This window comes from Numida meleagris, chromosome 18 (assembly GCF_002078875.1).
Source record: "Numida meleagris isolate 19003 breed g44 Domestic line chromosome 18, NumMel1.0, whole genome shotgun sequence".
NCBI lineage: Eukaryota > Metazoa > Chordata > Aves > Galliformes > Numididae > Numida > Numida meleagris.
The window spans coordinates 1,033,147-1,058,900 of record NC_034426.1 but is presented as its reverse complement, the minus strand read 5'-3'; the positions used below and the strand labels follow the sequence as shown (position 1 = coordinate 1,058,900).

Below are 25,754 nucleotides of genomic sequence, written 5' to 3'. Positions count from 1 at the left end.
ACAGGCTGCCCAGGGAAGTGGTGGAGTCACCATCCATGGAGGTGTTTAAAAACCGTGGAGATGTGGCACTGAGGGACGTGGTCAGTGGGCAGTATTGGTGGTAGGTGGACGGTTGATCTTAGATGGTCTTTTCCAACCTTAATGATTCTATGATTCTATGTTCTCCTTGGGACTGAGAATTGTCCCTGCTTTGTCCCTGTGGCTGTCCTGGGAGTTGAGATGAGGCTGAGCCTCACCATATGCTAGAGGAGCCCATAACAGGAGATCCCTATTGCAGGTATTTATAGTGGTGGTTTTGCCCTGGGATCTGTGGGTGCGAAAGTTCAGCCCTCCAGCCCTTCAGCTCTCGGAGCTGTGCTGAACTTTGACTATCAGCTGGTGAGTCAAAACCAGCCACATGGGGCCTGTGCAGAGGGCTTTTTTTGGCATCTCCACTGGAACAGGACCTTATTGGCTGATCAAGCTTGCTAGCTTCGGAAGGATAGGGGCTGAAAATTGATGGGCTGAGGCAAACACTTGAATTTCTGAGGAACTACTTTATGATGCTATAAGAGCTGGAGCTTTTGCACAACTTCAGCCGGTCCTTTTCCATCCCAGAGCTTCCACTTTTTGTCCATGTCTGTATTTTAGCTGAAACTTAGAAGCAATCCACTGCCAGCAAGCAATCCAGGGAGCACTGCCGAATGCTTGAAGAGGTTCCCAGTCCTATCTGTGCAGCCACGGGACACAGAAAATGTGCTTGCCAGCATCATCAGCATCATGCTACAGGTTGCTGACCCGGCGGTTATGCTGTTGCACTGCATTTGTCTCTGTAGTGACAGGTTTGGTTGGACTGTGATTATCTCAGTTTTCTGTCATTACATGAGAACTATTTCTGACAGCTTACTCTAAAGCCAGCTCATTACAGGCAAATAGAGATCTAAACAGAAATTGGGGTTAAAAGACATTTATTACAGTGTGGCAAGCGTGTACTTGGCATCTTCAATCTGATACTGCCACACTCATAATATTGTGGGTGCTGGTGGCATTTCCAAGTGGATTTATCCTCCTGCCCTTTGGAGAGGTGGTGGTAGGGCAGGGTCTTTACTCACTGTAAATGGTATTATAGGAACAATGAAGTCATAGAATGATAGAATGGTTTGTGATGAAAGGGTCATTCCCTTACAGCCAGAGACAAGAGGAACAGATGGCAATGGGATACCAGCTTTCCACCATTCCTTGCTGTTTATTGCCCAGATCTCTGCATCTGTACTATTAGTTCCTTAAGTGTATCCTTTCTTTCCCTTTCTTCCCCCCTAATCTCCAGTATGCTTAGCAATTGGCATGAAAGCATCCCAGCTCCTCAACAGACAGCCTCCTTTCTGAGTAAAGATTAAAAATGGAAATTTTTAGTACAGGATGTGCTGTTTCAGAAAGTTGAAAAGAAGTTGGGAGACTGATGTGCAGCATCCAGAAGCCTCAGTGCTAGCAGCAGCGATCAACATCTGCTGTAATTACTTTCTTTAGAACTTAACAAATGTACTGATAATTTTGGTGGAAAGAAGAATAAATGGGGAAAGATCTGGAAGATAGTCTTGGTGAATTTTTTAATTAAAATGTTTTTGATTTTAAAAAACTCTCAAAGAAGCAATTAAAACAAGATGATATTAAGTCTATACTTTCAGGGAAAAGCCTACCCAGGATTAACTAGCTTTCACCAAATAAATTACTGCCTCTGGATTTGCATTAGCAAATACTTTCTATAGATGTTAATCAGGAAGAAGTGTGCATTGAGTGGATGGGATCCGAGCAGTAAAACCATCCCACGGGGTGATGGGCACAGTGGACATCACTGGAGGAAGGCATTCATGTCGAACTGAAGCCACTGCCTGCCGGGAGCTTTGAGCATCAGGAGCCCATTGATGGCAAGAGGTTATAAATGGGGCCATGCCTGAATTTTATTCTGACTACAGAAAGCTTTCTTTCTTCACTATTTGTATTTCAGTAATTAAATTTGAGGCCTTGGCCAGACTCCATTTAAACAAAGCAAAGAGCCAGGGTGTGAAATAACTGTGCTGTATGATGACCTAATCCAAATCCCACCAAGTCTGGGAACGTTTCCATTGACTCCCCAGGAGCTGGATCGGCCCCGCACAGTTCTCCCAACACCAGTGCCTGCTCCCATGGCAGCCAATACCTAAAATGTCCTGGTGGCACAGCTGAAGCATGGGGCTTCTGGATGCTGTTTTTCTCCGTTGTGTAGGTGGCACTGAAATAGCACGTGAGCTAAAGCTTTGGGAAACCTGGAGCCTGTTTGTGGGCTCTTTATGGGATGGGATAGAGCAGTTTGGTCTCAGTCTGGATGTGGTATGTTTTTCTATTTTAAAGTTTGTTTTCTCCCTTCAGTCAGCGAAGATTTCCCAGCGGTATCACACCAGCTGCTTCGGCACTGTGCGTCTCCTCGCTGAGGGCTGCTGGGCAGTGACGCAGTGAGTTTTAACTCCTGAACAGCTCTGGTGGCTGAAACACGATGTGCAAATGTGTGCTTTCATTGTGCACATGGACTCCACTGCTCTGAATATGAGCACTGTTTGCATAGAAGAGCTGAGGGATGTAGAACCACCATCTCCTACCAGCAGCGAATTTCTTCGATTACTCACTCATTCCTATGATAAATATATAGGAATTCCTGTAATACATTTTATTCATTCCTATAATGAATTCAAGCGCACTCCTAAGCCATTCATTAAGCTGCTCCCTACTTACATAACATAAAAGGTCAAACAGAGTGTGCAGTGTCTTTTTTTTACTATTGGATCACAAATAGCGTAAACATATTTCCTGCATCACTTGCTTTTCAGTGGTAATCCACGGACAGATAATTGCTCATATCAAAAATTGTGATGGTTCCAGAAACAAGGAACAGTATCTGAGCCGCCAGGCTGTCATCCAAATACTTACAATTAATAAATAATGTGAATCCATGAAATGGAGTGTGATATGTATCGCTGTTTGGGGAAAAACACTCATTTTTTAGAGTTTAAATGAGGAACCAGAGCTGCAAAAATGTCCAGGTCTAGGGAGAGCAGTACAGCTCAATTCCAAGGAGAGGGTGGAGGAGATACTCTCCATATGGGCAAGATGGGAGCTTTGGAGTTGCACAGTTTCTCCCAGCAGTCAGTCCACTGTGACGGGTCTACCTGGATGAAGAACGCTCAATCAGCTGCTTCCTTTAAAACTTTAATTTAGGCACCACTACAAGCAACACTGGGGACTACCATCAACCTCATCCTTGCAGCATGTGGTGGGCACTGAGGACCAGTAGCTGTGGGGAATGGCCTACAGTGAAATGAAGAGATGTGGATTTGCTAAGGGAACAGCTGCTCTTCGGGACACATGAGCGTGGTTAAGCTGCACAGAACAGCTCTCACCGCGTGAGGCCTTGGCAGCAGCGGAGCCAGGATTAAGACCTGTGGTCACTGTACTCTTCCCAGCAGCAACGCACTGGATCCAGGCCCACATAATTTCGGAAACGGGCCCTGACTCCCCAGTACATCTAAGAAAAGTGGTTTTGAGTCTTTAAGCAAGCGCCATGGAAAAGCACATGGCACAGCCTGACCCCTCTCTTTGAGATCTGCGTGTGGTGCCCACCAGCTGCACCAGTCCTGGTTTTGACTTCCATCACTTCCAGAGGAGAAGTGGAATTCATCTCTTTGGCATGCTAATGAGTCCTGTGCATCTGTTTTGCTCTTGAAGTGTTGATCTTAGCTCTGAACAGCCAAGGCATCTATTCAGCCAGGAGCTCTTTTTGTAATAACAGCCTTTAAAATATGTAAATCTATTTTCAAAGCAAAATAAAAAACTCAAATGTTCATGTATCTCTCAGAAGGAAGAAAGGGGCTCTGTCCTAATATTTTATGCAAATCTAGCTTTTGCTCTTGTACTTGGACATGAATAAATATCAATGACTGCTTCAAAATGAGGGGGGAAAAAAACTTCATCCTTCATCAAAAGAAAAAAACCTTTATTTCTATTGCATAAATAATGGTAAAATTAAAATCTTTTTATACAGATTATATATTTACAGTAGTGTTTGGTTAGAGGAAACAGCCGATACATATGGCATTCGGCTTTCCTTTTATACACGTCTTTATACACTTGGGTAACTTGCAATAACATAGGATTTATTTAAGTTGCATGCCAAGTTAATTTATATTAATATTTACAGTGTTTTGTACAAAGTGATTTCTATTTTTTATTTTTTACTATTATGCTGCTGACTTTGTGAGTTGTCGTCTTTAATCAAAATGCCATGTCTTCTGTTAACAAGCAGAAATGGTCAGTTTGCAATGACGGATGGTAAACGGTTTGAAACCAGTGAGAGATGAAACAAAGACAAGAAGGAGACGAATGCATTAATGAAGCACTTCCTAGAGATGAATCAGGAGGCATTGATTACTTAGATCCTAGCATGGATTAAATGGCAACAGGCTGGATTCTGGGCTTATCCCAGTTTAAGCCAATTAACTCTCATGAGTTACTTCTGATTTACTCTGGAGTCCGAGAGGAACTTCAGCTTCTTTCCTCCCACCACCCCAATTAAAATCTGAGAGAACAAGAGTTGCTGCATGAAGCTGAAATAACTTTGGCTTCTCTGACAGAGATGGTGGGAAACGTAATGCTATGCTTGGGCTGGTGGAATGTGCCTTTATTTGAAGATTGCTGTCAGATGGCAACCCCAGGGGTCTGATGCTGCAAACACATTGGCAGCACGGTTTGGGTTTGGTAGGACTGCTCACAGGACAGACAAGACATGCCTAAGTGCAAGACCAGAGGGGTAGCTACTAGAGCAAGCTCAACAGCTTCAAATGGGACAGCCAAACATCTTCTTGTTGGCCAACGAAGGCAGAAGACCAGCTGATAATGGAAAGCTGCAGTTTGGAACTCACCTAACGCATTATACAATGAGCAAAGGTTGAAGATGCTTATTTGTGGTGCTTGCAAAGACTGGCCATGAACAGCTGTAGAAAAAAGCTGGATGGAAAATGGAAGTTTCATTTAATAATGCTCTTCAAGGCTACAAAGTTATTTTGGTTCATCTTGACAGAAAACAAAAATCCTAAGACATTTTCGTGACCAAATTGTCAAGAGTTGACCGTCAGATTCAAAGGATTTTTTTCTCCTTTCTCCCCCCTTCTCCTCCCTTTGGAGGCTGAAATTTTTTAATAGTGAAGATACCAAATTGAGTCAGTTTTTCAGACTTTTGCCACTGGAGAGACAGGAGTAAAATACTCTTCCAATTAAAGTGTTGTTGTCAGATTTTCTGTCCATCTTGCTTCTGGTGAAGCTCTACGTTTTGTAGAGCTGCCTAAAACATCCTACTTGAACTGGAGATAAACAAGATCTGCTCTTGATAACAACCAGCAACGCAGGAAGATTAAAGTGTTTCAAGCCTTTTCTTTTTCTGTATTAAATTCCTTAGTTCCTGGGAAAGTAATAGGTTCTAAGTGATGCCAAGGAAATGTAATTGCACTGTCAGAACTTGGTACAGTAAAATAATAGATTGAAAACCAGCAAGTTCTGTACATCTTCATCTATGGAATGTAAGCATGATTCAGAGCCAAGATAAAAGATACTTTATCAGATTCTCATTTTAGAAGAGTTGGTTTTTCTTCTTTCAAATAGTCATCCATAAAGCAGAAACTAAATAATTTATTACACGGGTGGATAAAATAGGGAACTTCATTCTTAGTGATCTTAATGTATTCCTCCTACTGCTTCTCTCTTCACAGATCTAAGTCTGACTTGGGACTGTGAACCTCTCGCTTTTGTGTGATGACAGCCCTTGGCAGAGCTATCTGCTTGTGCACGTGTGTGCTACGTGCAGGATAAGAGAGTCTTTCATGGAAAAAAGCTGCAAGTTTCTGTGTACCGGGCAAAGCATTGTGTCATCCCAAGCAAAGCCAGCACTGGACCTTGGATGGCTTTGGACAGTCCTCTGAGTGTCCCAGGAGATGTTTTGGTCTTTTGCAGCAGGTAGAAAGATGCGTGTTCTTTCCATGGAATGAAGTGTTTGCCAGTAGGCACTTTGCTCATCCAAGTCTGTCAAAAAGACTTTATCCACCTCAAGTAGCACCCCTAGGAATGCTTTTTATCTGTTCTTGATTCACTTCCTCACTATTCTAAGTCTTATGGGAGAAGGACCAAAAAAACTCCTCACTTACTTGGTCTCAGCTTAAAACAGTGCATATGTACGTATCTATTCTATTACAGAGTTGATGGAGATCTCTGTTGTGAAGCTACTAACATCCAGCCCTAGTAGTTCATCGTATCCAAAGTAAGCTCCCAGCAAACACCAAACAGCATGTATGAAACCAACCTTCAGCTCTAGCTTCCCTGAGTGCAGTGAGAGTAGTCAGGTCTCCCACCTCCCACCCCTTCTGCTCATGGGGGGACCGTGTCCTCAGGAGTCCGTGAGCCCCTCCATCAGGATGAGGTGTCCCCTAACAGTCACTGGCACATTTGTGAATACCCATTAAACATGAAAAATAATTATTTTTTCCTCATTAACTTCTCCAGAAGCAGATGCCTTGTGTTGCTTGAACATGGGATGTGCCTTCAAAGCCACAAATGGCTAACAGCAAAGCAGCTCTGTGCCGGGCAGAAGCAGTAAGCCAAGTCCTGCCCAGTGGGGATTGGTCCCTCCATGGGAGACCTGCCCAACAAGTGCAGGACACCTTGTGTTGACCAATGCTTACACTGCCTTAATTTCATTTGCTCCCAAGCCAAACCAGATCAAAGCCTTTCTCAGGCTAGAACAATCACAGCCACTTCAAATCTTTCCCTGTGTGCCGATCTGTTTAATTACACACCTTTTATTAATTCTTATATTTTTATGGCTAAGGCAACAGAGTTGTCTTTGGGGTGCTCAGAATTTGTTGATAATTTGCTCATCTTTGAGCCAATAGGCTGTCCCGGGCCGCTGGGAGCCGTTTGTCCAGCCTTGGCTTGGCTGGGAGCACATTTGCAATTGCTGCATGTCGCTCCGACTTTGTGGCACACATGTCACGAACAGCGAGGGTTGCCATAGCAATATCCTTTTCATACAGAATTGCAGTGCTGAAAAGACACTTAAATTCTCATGTAACTGGCAAGAGCATAAGTTTAGTGCTTTTTCTGACAGCTCTACCTAGTGCTGCTGCAGTCTGGGTATTTTTTAAAGTATGTTAATTAGCACTTAAATAGTTTTTTTCTTTCTTTCTTTTTTTTTTTTAAAGTATGGGATGTGGGTTTTTTATTTTTATTTCTTTATTCTTCTACTTTCTTCCTCCTAAACCTTTGCCATCAGGTTCCAATCAAAATTTTATCGCTCTATTTTTACCTACTGTCTGTAAAAGCAATAAAAAGTCCCTTTTTCCCCCTCTTATGAAGAAGAAGAAGAAAAAAAAAAGATAAATGGCTGTTACATAAATGGAACCAGGGAGATAGGTAGGAGACAAAGGTCCAGTGCTGCTGGCTAGGAAGCATGGGAAAGCATCACTGGAAGTCTTTTGGGAGAGGAAGGGTTGAAATGGCATGGCCTGATCCATTCTGCATTGCCATTAGTTACTCGAAGAGCCTGACTGATGAAAGAAGGGATAGCTTCATGACGCTTTAGATGAAGAAAGGCTGGTCAAGGAAGGAAAAGGAGACCTCTGCAAAGACATGGCACTCATTCATAATGGATACATTGGGTTCCCCACAGAAAAAAAGCAGAACTAAAAGTCCCCAAATCCCGTACCCAGTAAAATCAGTGGGGAGTTTTGCAATGAACTCTACTGACCCCAGGCTATGGCTTTTACCAATATATTAATTATAGGTTTGGTTTTACAAATGGACGTTCAAGGTGAAGAATTGTGCTGAACAATGACTGTATTTACAAAAGTTTTTATGAAACATGCGTGTAGAAACTACTGAGCCTTCCAGAAAGCTTGAAGGAATGGAAAAGATTATCTTGTCTGTAAGGTAGCTGTTATAATTGGAGTCTGCCTGGTGTTAGCTGTTGGATGAGTGAGAAGAATGTGGAGAAATGCCTGGTCTACGTGTTTTACTTGTCTTTCTGTGCTATGCAAAGAGGCACTGCTTTGGAGCTGCTGAGTTGAGTGGGGCTGGTGGGTTGGTGCCCACCTCGGCTCCAGCTCCATCTGCTCTGCTTCCCACATTCACTCCAGCGCTGTCCCAGGGGAAAACAAACAAAAAAAACCACCAAAAAAAAAAAAAAAAAAAAAAGTAATAAGTACCACTCAGTGGCAAATAACATTTGGACTTTTTTTTTTTGCTGTTCCCACCTTTAACATGCCCCTGAGACCTAAAAACACAGACAACAGTCCCCTCAAAAGGATCTCCAAGCTCCTTATCTTCAGTGTACAGCACAGTGAGCACTGGGAGCAACCCTGAGTTCCCCACCAGTGTGAATCCTCTGCTCAGAGCTTGCCTATGATTTTCTGCTGTTGGTTTGAAGTCTGGTTCTGCCCTACAGCAAACACAAATCCATCCATCTTCTGTGAGATGTAACAATTTCTGCACAGTATTTTGTAGCTGACCTCTATTAGTCACAGCAGAACAGAAATACAGAAATGTGTGTTTGTGAAAGGCAGAAAAACGACTCAGCTGCCTTGGAAATGACAGCTGTCATCTTTGGAGATGGAGCAGGGCACCAGGAAAACAGCAATGTTGTGAAGGTGGGCAACTGCAACACAGACCTAAAGGCAAAATCCTAAGCAGATACATGAGATTTAAGGGTGATGGGAGACAGAACAATGGGAAGTACATTTTCAAATCAGGTTACTAGAAAAATACAGGTTAAATGAACTTGTAACCAAGAACAAAGACCAGAAATGAGTCTTTGGGATGGATCCAGGCTTGAGACAATGGCCACCGTGTAGGACAAGCGAAGCTCATGGTCCACAGTCCCTTTGGGAGCCATCCTGCCCCCTCTCGTGACACAGGAAACAGTCCTCTACATTCACAGGAATGAGATCTTGCTGTTCCATCGTGTTTCTGGAGCTCACCCAGTTGGCAGCAGAAGCCACCGCCGCTCCGACCCCACGCCAATGCTCCCCGTGCGCCAAACGCAGCCATCACCCATCAGGGCAGGGGAACCAGATCCCTCCTGGGGTGACATATAGGTGCACAGTTCATCCGAAGGTAAATGCAAGGATTTGTGTCAGGTTTAAAAGAAGAAACGCTTTCAGATGTAATCCTGGCTCCACGGGACACGTTGTGCTGCTGGTCTGCATCACTCCATCCTCTCCTTACTGCTCATTAAAATCTCTTCCAGGAAAAATAACTAACACTTGTGGGATCTGAAAGTCTGACACACTACAGAACATATGGCGGTATGCTCGAGTTTGATTCCTTCTTTTCTGCAGCAGCCTGATTTTCTGATCACCCTCTTTCAGCCTGTCCATGGGATACGTGGTGGCGGTGATGGCGGGACCATGAGGGATGGAGCAACTTGCTGGTCAAGTCCCACCTCACCATACAGGTGAAAATGCAGCCTCTCCCACGAGAAGGTGTTGGATGCAGAGGTTTCACTGCAATTACTACAATGAATTAAGTAAAAAGTGGGTGGTCAAGGAGCAGGGAGAAATGCTCAGAGCCTTCTCAGTGGTTTTGGTCTCAATAAGGTCAGTGAAGACTGTTACAGCAGAAGGGCAAAACTACTGGAAAGCAAATGTTGAATATGCAGATGGGACCAAACAGAAGGAGTTTCAACTGGTGCTGGTGGTTGCAGAGCTGGCTGGAAGACTGCACGAATCTCAGGAATGCCCAGGTGGGAAAGTGGGTGGTGATTCTTAAGCCCTGATTCTCGGTGGGAAAAAAAATGGCAAACAGACTCCTGCTACCCCACAGTCCTGTGTCAAAGGCGACGTTTGTGAAGCAAAAATAGAAATTCTGTATGATGCTGGCAAATTCTCCTCTTCTTTACTCCGAAAATACTGTACAAGGATGCTCTAGCTCCCCTCTAATGCCATAAACTCAAAGGCATGGTCATAAGGGAAAAACAAAGTGAAGCCGAAGTACGTGAAATAAAACAAACAGGACTTGCTTGTGGCAATGCTACGATCAACTTCCTGGGAAGGTGGGCCCGCCGGGGAGCTACGCGGCATAGTCAGTCGGCCCCTAGGTTAAAAGACAGCCCCGCTGCAGTGAGTCACGAGGCTGTGCCTCCTTAAAACTGCAAAGCAGACTGCTGGATGAAAGTGTCTTCCAAGTTACCATTGCTGTTCTCAAGCAATAATTCGGGACTTCTGTACGTTTATATATGGGTTTTTTTTGTTTTTTTTTTTTTATTGCATTAGGAAACAAAACCTTTAAAGCGTTAAGACAGCCCTTTTATGTCCCTGCCAAAAGGATGTAGTTGATTCACAAGACACGTTACGCTGCTGGCCCCAGGCTCCTTGTCGAATGGTGCGTTATCTGCCCGCCTCTGTCTCTTTGCCGTGTGAGAGTCGGTTCGGGGGAAGCTCACCCGGTGGCATGCGCATGCATGGTCAGTTTGGGTCACAGTGTCATGGTGAGAGGCTACTCCATGCCGCTCCGCAGGATCTGGTTGGCCGCAATCAGCATCACGCTTATAATAAAGGCCATGGCAAATGCGCAGATAAGGCTCTTCCGGACGCAGGTCTGTCTGTTCTGCTTCTGGGCGTGCACTACAGAAAAAAGAACAAGGGAAAGTTGAGCTACTTGGACAAAGAAACATCTTTGCTCTCCGCCAGGATCAGCTGAGCTCAGAAATTCTCCTTTGCCTCTATATGCACACAGCCATAGCCCACACCTCAAAGACACCTTGTGCTGGCCAAGTCCCACCTCTCCTTGAAGACCACAGGAGACCATTACAGGGTGAGTACTTTTGGGACATTTCCAAGCAATGAACTTTACCTTTCATTACTTCCAAACCAGTTTTCCTATCAGACCACCCTCTCATACTGCAGGAAGCCCATTCTTGCTCACATTGGCTTTAAAACCCTCCAGATGCCTGAAGATTTAAGTGTTTCAGTTTGATCTGGGTAGCTCTTTTTAAGCTCTTTATGAAGTTTTCTATGCATTTATTTTATCAGAAATACTGGTTTTCTGCAAATCCCCTTAGACATATCCAGGTTTTTCCACTTATAGGTCAACTGGGAATGAGCAGAGATTCAAGATGTGCTCCCTGAGAACACTTAACCACTGTGATCACTCCCATGAGTATGCACAGTACATTACTCACTTTTTTTTTGAACTGTTTTTAGGTTTTCAGTGCCTAAGCAAAATCAGACTTATTAAGAACCTTTTCAAACGAATGCTTGCAGAACAGTTGTCAAAGGAGGTGAGGTTAATTTGCAGCAGTTAAAATGCAGACAGAGTTAGGATTTTTAGCATTTGACATATTTTATTTAATTATGTTTTTAAGCTCAGCAGAAGGATACACCTTGTGGTCTGAGAAAACACAAATCTTGTCATCCCTTCTCTTCCCTTACGGGTGGGACGTGACCAGTCCCCTACCTGAGAATATCAGAACAATACTGGGGTACCACGAAGATCAGTGTTTGAAAAGGCTCTGGAGTTTCTGCAAGGTGAACAGAGAAAGGCAGAGGATCCTCATGCATGTGATGCCCTGCCAGTATGGACAGTACTGGGACTCGCTACACACTGCTCAGATAACAAAACACCCCTTCCAGGACCTCTCCTAAATTACTGCTTTCTGCCTGCACAGCTCTACCTTTTCATTCCTTCATTTGCTTTTATACTGCACACAGGATCAATATGGTAACGACTTGGTTTCGCACATGATGCGCCAGAGCTTTGAGAATCTCATTAAATAACAGCTTTGGTTATTTCTTTTTTAATTTTTGTTATTTCTGCACTTTGAAAAACACTCCCAGCCAGGCAGAGTGGTGACATAAGCCATCGTGACCAGTGCTGCTGTTCAGGTAGGGCTCTGATGGATGGGAGAGCAGGTGAAGATTGGCCAAGACTTTGGTGGTATCTTTCCTTCCAAAGGAAGAAAGTAAAGCATATTCAGTGTTTCTAGCAGGAATGTTTCTGAAGCAAACAATTTTTCCAGTCTTCAAACAAGGAAAAATGGAGATTTAAGGCAGCAGGATCCAGGTAAGTCACTGGTATTGTTCTTCACCAACTAAGAAGCTGAAGTTGCTGACTTTCTTCATTGTTAACACAGTCATGTGCTGCCCTGGGATCAGTCTGTGAATCATCCTCTTAAATATGATAAACCTTTTCCCCTCCCTGTAACTGATGAGTTTTTGCCCTCAATTGCCTCATTTCTCCAAATTCACATACCCTTTGAGCATGGTATCTGTTCCTTTTCCTACTGACTTCAAGAGAGGGCATTGTCACAGGTCTGGAGACTTGATCTGCTTTGCATTTTCATAGAATCATAGAATTATTAAGGCCGGAAAAGACCTCTAAGATCACCTAGTTCAACCATCCACCTTCCACCGGTATTGCCCACTGACCCACATCCCCCAATACCAAACCTCCACACTTCTGGAACTTCCCCAGGGACAGTGACACCGCCACCTCCCCGGGCAGCATGTGCCAGTGCCTGATCACTCTTTCAGAGAACTATTTTTTCCTAACATCCAACCTCTTGCCAAAAGGAGTTTTCAATGCCCATGGGACATGCAGGGGCTTGGACTTCAGCTAGTTCCTTGAACATGGTCAGAGCCAGAGGTTCCTTCTGAGCTGTACAAGCCTGTTCCTGGCAGGGAAAGGACCCCTAGCAGGCTCATCCTTCATCTTCCCAACATGTTGGTTGGGAAGATATGGCCAAGGGGTGGTAGATACACACTGCCATGGCTGTAACTCCTCCAGAAGATACAGGCTCAGTGTTTCCAGCCTGTTTTGGAGTTCATCAGATCACTGGCTCTGACTGCCAGACTGGTCATGACACCCACCGTGTGCTCGGATGCTCAAGGGGGAACACTGAGAGCCTGCAGAAAAAGGCATTTGGGCCATGTCACTGTAACCATCCAGCACCAATTTGCCCTGAGCTTAATGTCGCAAGCATTTGGACAAAGAGAACTGCCAGACAGACAATTTTTGTGCTACAAATGTTTGTTAGTCAATGTCACTCCAAACAGTTGTTCTTTCCTTGTGTCCCTCCCCATTAAAACATGCACTCTCCTTGGCTCTCAGCCTCATTCTCCTGCCCTAAGCATTAATAAAAATAGTGAGAAGGGCTGCAAATATAAGTGCACCTCCCTTCTGGTTGTGTTCTTCATTATCAGGGCTGGTGTGGGCTGCTGGTACTGAGGAGCTGGCCATTTTCACTGCCTTGCTCTTCATCAAGTAGAAGGCTAACAAAGCTCCCTAGAAATGTGTAGGAGGGGAAGTTGTAATGCAAGCCTAGAGCTGACATCTTGCAAATGACTCTCATGTTCAGAGCAAGCTGAACAAAATCCTGGACTTGTCTGTGACCATAACACAAGTTTTATATTTCAATGAAAGTGTGTGTGTGTGGCTGCGCATGTATGAGTACAAGAAAGAGAAATAATGCACATCACCTGTGTTGAAATACAATGAATATTATAAAGTTTAGTTTTGGTGGCCTTATTACGACAAGAAGCCAAGATGGTGAAGTTAGGAGAATGACAGAAATGTGTATTTTTGCTGATGGTGAAGGTACCTGTGCAGTGCTGGTTGGCACCTGACTGGCTTCAGTGCTTCCACATTGGTGGAGCTCTTCACACTTTTCTATGCTCTATCACTTTATCAGCCAGGCTGGGCTGAGTGGGTCCCAGGTGTGCAGAAGGGTCTCAGGGCTCAGTTTTGTTGGCAACAACACACCCAGAGGTGACGGTGGGTGGAGAGCCCCTGTAGCAGCAAGGAACTGAAGGTACGTGTCCTCCCCTAACCTCAGTGAAAACCACCAGGGCTCATCTTGGCTTCATTGCTATCTGTAATTAAAGCCACTTTAATGGGGTGGATGAAATGTACATTAAATATGGATGTAAACCTCTGAGTTAGTCTCTTTAGGCTACCTATGCAGTTAAAAAAAGTAGTTGCTTTTTACAGTGCTGTTCACCTCATTCCAATGCAGTGCTTCAAATAAATTAGAGTGGTTGTACTCAAAAGCATCTCCTTCACTCTGCTAATTAATAAGTGGGCAAAGAGCAACTAACCTACATGGAGACACTTAATGCCAAGCTGAGATGCTGTCCAACATGCTTCACGACAGCTCTCCCTTAAAGCCAGCAGAGGCCCTGTCATTCCGAGCCCTGCAGGGAACTCAGTGTATGGGAAATGGGAATGCTTTGGGCAGTCTCCTCTTGCACAAAGAGGTCCTTCAGGTAATGACATACCCACGCCCGAGGGCTGCAGGACATTGCTCAGCCTTCCTTCCCTGGGAGAAATGTTGCTGTCAGAGCTGCTGCAGACCAGAACCATCCCCTTCTTCTGGGACCTGCAGCACAACTTAGCGTCTTGGTTGACAGTGCTGAGCTGATCTTTAATTCTCTGGTGGGTTTGTGCGTGCGTGTGTATTTCTAACAATATCTAAAAAAGGGTCTGTTTTGCTTCTAGGTTCTGCCTAGCACCAGCCATGCCAACATCCCACGAGAAAAGCTGTTCTCGCTGTACTTTTGGAAGCTGGGACTTCCAAAATGAGACGCTGAGCACTGAAGTTTTCGGACCCATGGTTTTGTGTCTGGGATGGTTCACCCCAGCGCTGATGCAGCAGTGACAGCTGGTGCATGGCTCCACCAGATCAGCAGGTCAGTGAGGACCGACAGCTCCATCCATGGATGTAAGCATCTCTTCCTCCCTGCCACTTGCTGGGCTTGGTTTGAAGAGTGTTGCTGCTTGCCTCCCTCCTGCAGGCTTCTTAAAATTCAGCCGTGCTCTTCTGTATCTTTTCTGCAGTAGTTAGCAGAGGATGAGCATGCTGGATACAGTGTTTGAATCTCATTAACTAGCCAGGCTAAGTGTTGCACTTTGCTTTGTTTTAAGATGCTTCAGCATCTCTGCCTGGTGCCCCTTCAGAGGCACCAGGTGTGGGAAAGCACCAGGTGATGTGCTCAAACCCCGAGTTCCTCCGTAAGTATCTCCCCAGACTTTTCTGTACTTGAAATGACTTGTGTATTTGGTTGTTCCAGCCAGCAACGCTTCAGAGCATCATGAGTTCCTCTGGCTAAGAAAATCCTTCTCCCAAAGTGGCTTAAAATGGTTTCCTTAAGTAAATTTTCCATCTTGGTAAAAGGAGAATGTTCCTAGTGGTGGTAACTCCATTCAAAGTGCATAACGCCCTGTAAAAATTTGGGCTGCGTTCTATCCCCATTACTGATCACTTATGCAGCAGTGCTGCACTGAGCAACAGCTGCTGAAGCAAAATGTTTCCCTCCCCATACCTCAGCCTAGAGCTCACCCAGTGGTGCTGCCCCACTGCTGCTGGCCAGGAGCTCACTGATTTGCCAGGAACCAATGGATTTCTGCACTGCGAATAAATACAGGGCTTGGGCTTTGTAGGTAAACTTGTCTGCTATGTTCTTATACTGAGGGCAAAAAAGACAAGGTTGGCTACATTTGACACAAATATTCTTTTCCATTTTCTATGAGGCACTAGAGCTGACCCATGGATCTCATTTTCCTGATGGCTCCAAAGTGAAGCTTGGTCCAAGTACCACCTTGTAGCCACGCAAGCCATCTAATGGCAAAGTTGTGTTGAACATAATCCAAGGAACAACTGGGAAACAAAAGGTTTTGCTCCATGCTAAATGCATCCCTGCCTGTGGCACGTCATTGGATCAGACCGAGTTTTACAAAGGAAACAGGAAGAGAACAACGTACAGAAACATTCTCACCTTCAAACTCTGTTTGGCAGTTGCCGGAGTTTTCATTTAAACTCTCCTCCTCGTTGATAATGATGTTCTCGATGTCCTTCATCGTTAGGTGGTCCCGGAAGGCATGGTACAGGATGTGCTTCAGCTCTTCTAGCGTTATCCTCTGCATGTCGAACTGCAGGGAGAGAACCGAGTTAGGCACGGCAGCAGGAGCAGCACGGTACTGGGATGAAAGCAGGCATGTGGGCACATCCCAGTTCCCCACTTGTGCGTTTTTTCCATACTCATTTCAATACCTCAGTGTTACTTTGCAAATGTGGCTCTTTTGGGTTCACTGGACACTAGTGTGAATATTTCAAATGGATGTTGCTAGAGCCCTTGGCTGCTTACTTACTGCTGGTAGAGATACAGCAGCTCAGCATCAGCTCTGGCCATCCCAGCAGAGCTAAATCCCTTAGAAACTCTCCTGTCACTCTTATCATAGAATTATAGTATCACTAACATTGGAAAAGACCTCTTTGATCACCAAGTCCAACCCCAACCCCATCCCACCATGCCCACTGACCATGTCTCTTAGTGCCACACCTCCATGGCTCTTGAACACCTCCAGGGACGGTGCCCCCACCGCCTCCCTGGGCAGCCTATGTCAGTGCATCACTGCTCTTTAAGAGAAGAAATTTTTCCTAATATCCAAGCTGAACCTCCCCTGGCGCAATTTAATCCCATCACTTCTTGTCCTGTTGCTGCCACCTGGGAGCACAAGCCGATCCCCACCTTATGCCCTGCCATGAGCCATGACCTTCTCTCTGCCCTGCTGTTCCTCACAACTCCAGTGTGAACAGCAGAAGCAGAGAATAGTTCTCTCACAGAAATGTAGATCCAGCAGATAAATGTTGTTCCTGTACATACCAAATAAATGCTTTAAAACCAGAGTTTTTTCCTGCAGAATATGTAAAAAGAACATTTTGCAGCAGAGGAACTTTGCGCATGTGTAAGGTCCATGGTATCGATATCTGCTAATGGTACACAAGAGAGGGCATGTCCACTAGCTTAGCACTGTGCTGGAGGAAAGGCAACACAAACCTGTGCCCAATTCTGCAATTGAGAGCATGGCGATAGTGTGTGATCAGATTGCACAGCAGGCATCAGGACACAGTACATCATCAATCCCCCCTCCTTTCCCCCTGGGCTTTAAGGACAGAACAAATCTTATCAGCTCTGAGCTGCTCAGTGCGTTATCTAAGGTTGCGTTCCTTGACCACTGCTTCCCACCTCACTGCACAGATGCAAAATCATTAGTCCTCAAAGTGATCAACTGAGCGAAGTATATGCACTGGGATTAAACCCAAACCCTGACACGTTTATGTATTTCTGCACATTCATACGCAGATTTGCACACATGCATATATATTTATCCATTTAGAAGCACTGATTCCTACCACTCTATTTATTTATTTCGTGCAATGATTCAAAACCTGGTGCAGAAAATCTGCAGAAAAGTGGACAGTGTGGGGACGGCGGGCAAAATTCCCATTTTCTACCTCAGCTGAGTTCTCTGAAACTCTGGTTTGGTGGGTTTGGTTGTTTTGCTGCTTTCCTTGTTCCTCAGGGACTCAACATTCAGCTATAAATAGCAAGCACACCTTGGTCACCAGCAGCCCCTTGCTGCACAGTTCACAGCTGAATTGCAAATCCCCCCTGTATTTAGTCATAAATTTCCAGCTTGCTTTGCTGTGCATGAGGAAATCTCACCCCTCACATTCTGCTTTCTTTAATGATAAAAGAGCAAGTAAAATGTACAGCTGTGTATTTCTCAACCGTGATTAGGGAAAGCATTTCTCCCAGTAAGTAATGGTGTGGAAACTGGGGCCGACACGTGCGGTTGTCTCACAGCAGTGCCAGGAGCTGTCATTAGCAAAGGTTTGCAGAGTGCCGTGGGGCTGCCCAGGGTTCGCAGCCCTCCTGGTTGGTTCCTGCAGTGCTGACTGCACACCAGTGCTGTGGATGTGTACTTGTGGGGAAAGCAGTGCTTTCTCATCTTCCATCCAGCCCTTTTCTCCTGCAAAGTTTTTTTCTTGTGAGAACTCAAACCTGAACTTCAGCCCTGGTGTATTCCTGAGTCCACCCTGTGCTGAAACCCATTACTTGTCCAAGTGGTCCCTTCCTATCAACAGAAGCAGCCTGTCTGCACTGGGGTTACTTTGTCCTGTCTCATTAGAATGTAATCATAGAATCATAGAATGGTTGGGTTGGAAGGAACCTCAAAGCCCATCCAGTTCCAACCCCTGCCATGGGCTGGGTGCTCCCCACCAGCTCAGACTGCCCAGGACCCATCCATGGCCTGGGGCACCTCCAGGGATGGGGCTGTTCAACACATGCTGGACTTATCTGAAGCCAATGCACAGTTTTTGCTGTTTATTTCCATCCCCCTTCGGAGAATTGTCTTTCTAGAAGACGTCCACAACTTGTCACCAACCTGGACAGATGCTCACCTGGGAGTGCTCAAGGCCCACAGCAGCGTCTCTATGAGCTCATCTTTCTTTGTGTCCTTTTTTGAGGACTTCTGCAGGGATGTGTGAGCTTTCTTTAGACTTGCTGGAAGTGCTCAAAGACTTCTTATGGGCATTGCATTGCGTACAAGGGATCTCCTGTATGTGGTGCACCCTGGCCACATGGAGAGTAACACAGACACCCCAATCCCTATGTAGAGATATGCCACTCCTTTCCTCTTACCCTTAGGGGCTCCAGGTCTCCCTGTATGGCAGCATCTCTACTAACAAGACTTTATAGCTTACTGTGGTGCTACCCATTGCCTTGCTTCAGGCTACCTGGATTACAAACACAGTCATGGGCATCTGCTTATCTTAACAATGTGGAAACATTAATGACTTGTGCGCTTTGAGGTCTTCCTGTACCAGTTAATCTGTAGTGGGAAATAATTCTTCTCTTGCCAGATATGCATCTGATGCTGTGTCTCCAGTTCTTACCTTTAAGCTTGATGCTGATACAGGGAGAAATTATTTATTGTTCCAGTGCCAACTGGTCTTCCAGGAAGAGGAACTATATCAGGAAAAAATTTTTCTCCAAAAGAGCAGTGATACATCGGCACAGGCTGCCCAGGGAGTGGTGGGGTCACCGTCCCTGGAGGTGTTCCAGAACCATGGGGATGTGGCACTGGACGTGGTCAGTGGGCATGGTGGGGGTGGGTTGGGGTTGGACTTGGTGATCACAGAGGTCTTTTCCAACCTTAATGATTTTATGATCTCAGATGGGGGTCACAACAACCCTTGTTGACTCCTGCCCTGAGTACCTGACCTGCTGGCACAAGTATTTCATTGCTGTGTGCAGGAGGTGTTTCCTCCATTAGATACCTATCAGCACGGGAGTTCGATCAGACTGGGCATGAGCTCAGTGCAGACAGAGACATCACTTTGCATTGGGTTTGGACTCCCAGGTAATTTCTTCTATTATCATTGCTCTCCAATCTGGCAGCTTCCCTGATTCACTTTTCAATTACTCTGGCTTTTTATTGTTGTAATGACAGTAACCAGGGAGCAACTCATAACTTTTATTGGCTCTGCTGAGAACAACTGTGACTGCTGCAAGCTTAAAACTTTCTATAGGATTTATAATTAGGAGAAATCAATGATGTTTCTTTTGAGTTGGTGCTCCTGGAATACGCTGGAAGCAATGACATAGAAACAAACTGTGCCTAATGATACTCAGTGAGCCAAGCGATGCAGTGAGAACCCTGAACGCTACACTGGCCTGTATGCTTGGCACCAGGAATTGTCTGGTGGAATTTCTGGTGGACTTCAGGGACTGTAACCAGCAGAAATATCTCATGGAGTCAGAGGGTGCAGAGACACATTCGGACATTTTGAGATCTGATCCAATACAGTCCCTTGCTTTGAATTCTCTGCCAGGCATGAAAGGAAAGTCCTGACCAGCTCCTTCACATCCTTCCTGGAGACACTCTCACCAAGGGGCAGGACTGGCTCCTCTGTCAGCAATGGCTTTAGCTAGGAGAGCACTTGGATATCAACTTGTCCCAAGTCTACTGGATACAGGTTTCCCATGGAAGCCATCTCAGGAGCCCCTGTTCTGCTGCTGAGGGCTCTGTGTGATCCTATCGATGTGCTGTCTCACAGATGGGTGGGACACTGGGAAAGCAGCAGGAGAGCAGGCTCTTTTGATGATGCTTTTGAAAATCAGCTCTGCAGTTCCAAAAGCTTCAGGTTTCACAGATTTCATAGCTGTTTGGGGCAGCCCTTGGTAACTTCTGAACACCTAGTATAATTCCACCTCAGTCTTTGCTCTACGACCTATTGCATTTAAGGCCACGGGTGCCTTGAATACCTGCAAGGCAAATGCAGATTGTCTCTTCCCATACGCACAGCCAACTGCAACACCCAGGATATGACCACCCAAGTACTCCTCCTCTTTGCACAGCATGCAGCTGCTCCTTCAGCCAGACAGGCTTTGAGCTCATAAAACACTGCTCTGGGGGTTTTCTGTTGGACCAACAACTCCTGTTGTAAGTTTCTCACAATATATTTTACATATTTTTCTATCAAAGAGAATGTGCTACTGAAGGATGAACACTTGCCCACCCAAGTGTTGCAGTGTCTCTCATGATCCTCCAGGACAGATGGCAGAGCCATTTCCAAACCTGCAACATGCAACTGGTGTTAAAGCAGGAATGCCATTTTCTGTGTCTCCTCCAATCACTGCTAGCTTAAGAACAACCCTAATTTCCTCTACCCACTCAGTTGCTGGCCCACACGCCCACAGAAGGAGGAGTGGGAGTCCTGCAGCAATGGCAATGAAAGCAGAGGATGTATTTTGCTCTGCTCCATACACACATCCAGTTGAGGGTGGCTGACTCTACGCCATAAGCTGAAGAAGGATCCTCCTGGCTCCTCCTTCTTGCCCTTTTTGAAGACTGGAGTGATGTTGACTATTGTCCAAGACGTTTCAAAGATGATAGAGAGTGGTTTGGCAATCAATTCCCCTCTCCTAGCTTGAGCTGGCTCTGTGGCAGCAGGATGAGCCCCAGGCCACCTTGCCCTGCATACATTCCAGCACCCAGGGGCTTGCAGCAGCTCCTCCAGCCCTACCTTGTGGTTAGGGTTGCTATCGCCTTGGGTACCACTTGTTTTCAGGAACAGCCAGCTTCCCTGATGCTGCACCTGAGCATCCTGCTTACTGGGGAGTGGGAATGGGTAACAAGCTCATTTCCATAGTAACAGGCTCATTACTGCGCTGGCTACTGCTAACGGGAGATTACTCCACTCTTCCCAGCAGCTTTGTCAGCAGGGAATTGCACATATATTGACAAATTAAAATCACATTTAAGTGCGTATTCACAGCACCCTTAACCCCAAGCACTTGGATTATGTTTGTTCTACAAAATGATACAGCATTCCAAACTAACCTGGCCTGTGAATACCTCCTGTGTGTTCCTCAGCCACCCTCAGAACTATACAGGGACACTGAGGAGGGCAGGTGGGATGTATGCAGCTCTGTGAGAGGTACCATGTCCTGCAGGTTACAAGATGTTTGGTGTATGGGCCACAAAGTGCTTTTTTCTCAGCTTGGCTGTTGCCTGCCCAGGTAGAACAGGATCACGCTAAAGAGCGGTTGTGTCTGCACAGCCCAGAGCCAAGAAACTATCTGCCTTGAGGAGGCCACAGAGGCTTGCTGCAGGTGAGGTGTCTGGGGTGAACCACAAGGCTGAACCTCCATCCCCTTCCCAACCATCTATCCCCATCTGCATCTCCATCCCCACCATCTCTATCCTCATCTCAAACCCCACTCCATCATTTCCACTCCTATTCCTATCCATCTCCATCCCCATCCCCATCATCTCCATCTCCATCCCCATCTCTATCCTCATTTCCATAATCTCCATCTCCATCCCCATTCCCATCCCCTCCATCCACATCCCCCCACGTGGAACTGAGGCACAACCAGGGACCAGTTAAGGTTTTGACAGCTTGGCATTTTCCCAAGAGGGAAAATACCATTCCATCGTAAAAACAACAGCAACACTTAGTTCAGTGCTGAACATAATGAAAAAAACCCACACCTCTGGCCTGCATGGTGGGGATGGAGATGGGTTCCTCACCCCATCCTGCTGCTTGCTGCCTGCTAACAGCTCGGAGCTGCCAGTATCAGCTGGTGCATCAACATACACAGCACTTACCCCTGAACCACTGGAACAAGGCAACAGACAGTACTGAAAATGATTTGCAAGGCAGAACTCCTGCAGAGTTCTGCACAGTTCATGCCTGTATGCAGCCAGGGATTCCTGCACCCTGTCCTGCTCTCACTGAGGAGGTGCCACTCATCCCTCTGGCCCAATGGTCAGGGTGCTTCAAACATCATTTTCTAAATATTTTTACTTCTTACTTCTTACTTCCTCACCCTTAGTGCTGGGAGATATTCAGAGAGCATTAAACAAAACTCTTCCATTTTCTGTTCTCCCCATGTGCTGTCCTGCTCCCTGCGCACTCCCAAATCTCACTGTAGCTGTTGCCATTGGCTCAGATGCTCAGTCTGCCACATGCCACTTCGGGTCACAAGAGTTACTCTGCAAACTGGCACATATGATGAGCTGATCTGCCTCACAGTGCCCAAAATACTGTGCTGTCCTGGCTCACACCCAAGTGCTTGCTAGGACAAGCCTGCAGAGCAAGGCTAGGGGCAAGGCAACCCTGATGCTTGGTACACACCATGTTTCCTCCCCTGGTCTGTCCCCAGTGCCCAGCAGAGATGGCAGTAGCTTTACCTGCCATGCCCCTGCTGTACCCAGTGTGGGTCTGGAACACCCCTTAAACCTTCTGGCTGCATGACCTGAGGTTCCTGGGACAAGACTTGGTTCACCCACCATGTTTCCGAAACAGCCCCATGAAGATATTGTCATTTGGGTCAGGTGATGGAAGATGACTGCTGGTCTGCAAAGAAATCCTCTTGTATTGTCCTGGCTGTAGGAGAATGAGCCTGGAGCCACTGCTCCCTCTGCTACATCCCAACACCTGGCTAGCTGGGTGCCCTCCGCTGCCAGGCACAGACTTCACCTCTCTGGGGCAAGGTTTTAAGCAGGGGAGTGGATCAGTGATTGCACTGATCTCACTTCACAGCTGATACATAATGGTTATTAAACTGGGCTAAGAGGAATCGGCCCCTTGGTAGGTTAAATCACAGAAACACCTCCGCAGAAAACGAGCAAGGAATATTAATCCTGGACCCATTCAATTAACTTTAAATAGTTTAACTAAAACATGAAGAAGTGGTTTTCTTTCTTTTTTCTTTTTTAATTAGGAAGTGTTCTCAGACTGAAGTACAAATTAACAGGTTCTAACGATTTCTTTTGCCCAGGTTTACAGCTCCCTGGCCTTGCTAACTGTCTCCCAGTCTGATCCCAATCAAAGTGCATAAGTAAATGGATTGCAGCATGTTGACCTCCAGCGTAAGGTCTATGAGAGCCTCTGGTGGAGTAAATTGACGCATTTTAGTTAGGGCTAAAGCCATGGAACCCCATTTGGGAGTGAGCTCCTCCAGCCTACCCCCAGCCGAGGAGTTTGCAATGAGTTCACAACATCCATCAGCTGGATGGGGTGGGATTTGTTCTGGGCTGGTGTGAGGGAAAGACACGGTCTAACAAAAATAACCTGCCCTGCCTGTTTCATTAAATAATCTATTTAAATTCAACCAACTGCTCTTCTCCCCACGTCTCATGCACTGCTGCTGGCAGCATCGCTGCGGCCGAATGAGAGAAGAAAGCAGAAACCCCAGCGAGGTCAATGGACCAGCTGAGCAGCCCTGCTGCCCAATGCCTCCTTTAGCCAAAGGGAACCCATTTTTTACTTAATGGTTACAAATATTTCAAGAATGCCAGGAGAAATGGATTAGGAAGTGAGACATGGTCCTGAAATGCGTGAAGGACACTGATACTTAATAAGAGCTTTGCCAGGGAGACTGAGAGCTATGATGGGAAACTGGAGGCATCCTTGATACTGCAGGTGATGGGTATCAAACAAACATTGTATTTGTGCCAACGACTGATAACATCACAATAATAGTATAACAATATAATATATGATATCATACAGTTGTGCTGTGTAGGGAAAGAAGAGAGTACAAGCAGATCTTTGGCTACACAGTCCAACTGGGTTTGGAGATGGTCTTTACAGCACCATGGTAGGGCTGTGCTTTGGCACACACACAAAAATGGTGCTCAGCAGGTTGGGTTTTCTGTGAGGTGATGGTCACTGCATACAAAGAAGAGATAAGTGGAAAAAGTGTCTGAGAGATTCACCAGCAGCACCTCCTGCAAAGTTCCCCTGAAGATAAATCGGCAGCTTGCACAGTGCATAGCAGAGAGAAAAAAAACAGTCCAGCACTGAACCAGCAGTAACCACTGGGATGAAGACGCAGCACACAGCAAAACAGCTCAGGTAAGTACAATTTGGGAAGTTCCTCCTTTGTGCTTCTCTTACTCTCATCCTAGAGTTACACTACGGATTTAGACTGAGCAGAGGTGTTGTATAGAATCATAGAATTATGGAATCATTTGAGATGGAAGGGACCTTTAAAGGCCATCTGGTCCCACTCCTTGCAATGCACAGGGACACACAGCTCCATCAGTGCTCAGAGCCCTCCATCCTGACCTTGGGTGTCTGCAGGGATGGGGCACCACTGCCTCTCTGGGCAACCTGTGCCAGTGCCTCACCACCCCTACTGTAAAAATCTTTCTCCTTGTGTCCAATCTAAATCTCTCCTCTTTTAGTTTGAAACCATTCCCCTTGTCCTGTCACAGCAGCCCCTGCTGAAGAGTCTGTCCCCTTTCTTACAGCCCCTTTAGATACTGAAGGCTGCTCTCAGCTCTCCCTGGAGCCTTCTCTTCTCCAGGCTGCACAGCCCCAGCTCTCAGCCTGTCCTTGTAGGGATGTGTTCCATCCCTTGGAGCATTTTTGTGCCCTCCTCTGGTTGTGGCCCAACAGGTCCATGTCTCTCCTACAAGAGCACATCGCTGGCTCCTGTCCATGTCATGTATGGTATAAACAGCAAAATACAGAGTTCCCTCTGTTAGGGAAATTAACAGTGGGTTTGGGGACTGCACTGCCTTGGTGCTGAAGGAAACAAAAGAGCAGAGCAGGAAGGTCCTGCAGAGTGCTCCTTTCTGTGATTTGAACCAAAATAACACTGCCTGCAAAGGTTTTGTGATCAGAGAATATCAGGAGGAAAAGCAGAAGCCAAAGGCAGCCAGCAAAAAACATTCCATTTTGGTAACTATGGCACAATCTTCAAGGTTTCATTTTGACCTGTAATAGTTCACCTTAGGTTTGTTGCTACCTTTTAGCTCACATTTATAAGCTAGAAGTTGCTGTGACCCCAGGGCTGGGACGTTCTCCTCTGGAAGACATTTAATATTAACAAAGCAATTTTTTTCTCCCAGCAAGAAACTCTCAGAAGTCTTGAAGAAAATCACCCGTGTGGGTAAGAGTTTGATTTAATTTGTCAAACTGGCACTTTCCAAGGAGAAGTAAAAATAAAAAATTTAAACGCCGTAAGTCATCAACATTATTATTAATAGTTCCGGTGCCGACGCCACATCCAGCAACGCAGGAATCCACACCAGCCTGCCCCAAAGGGGCTGCCCAGGGACCTGGTTTCCACTGTTTTCACAGCCTGCCCTACAATTTGTAGGAACTGAAGTTCTCAAGTCTATCCCACCTGCCCTCCAAAGCCCACAGCTCACATTATCGCACATTAGCTAAGAGCATCGGAGCCTCTGAAGCTCCCCCTTGGCTCCTGGTTGTCATGGATCTTTCCTGACAAGCCTAAAGCCCTGAAGAAGGCTGGTGAATATTTAATTCATCCAGAGACAGAGAGACAGCAAAAAAAACCCTCCATCGTTGCACTTCAGTTTCCGAATTTGAGAGCGTA

The 25,754-nt window shown here is 45.9% G+C and overlaps 1 protein-coding gene across 3 annotated transcripts in view; it reads right to left on the bottom strand.

Moving 5' to 3' along the window:
* CALN1 (calneuron 1) overlaps positions 7,809 to 25,754 on the bottom strand; it is a 103,494-nt gene continuing 85,548 nt past the window's right edge. For all 3 annotated transcript variants that reach the window (XM_021415782.1, XM_021415783.1, XM_021415781.1), the window contains 2 exons: positions 15,822 to 15,975; positions 7,809 to 10,673 (listed from right to left, as the gene is read on the bottom strand). In XM_021415782.1, the coding sequence (XP_021271457.1) occupies positions 10,546 to 10,673; positions 15,822 to 15,975 (282 nt within the window). In that variant the 3' untranslated portion in view covers positions 7,809 to 10,545. The remainder of the gene's footprint in view (positions 10,674 to 15,821; positions 15,976 to 25,754) is intronic.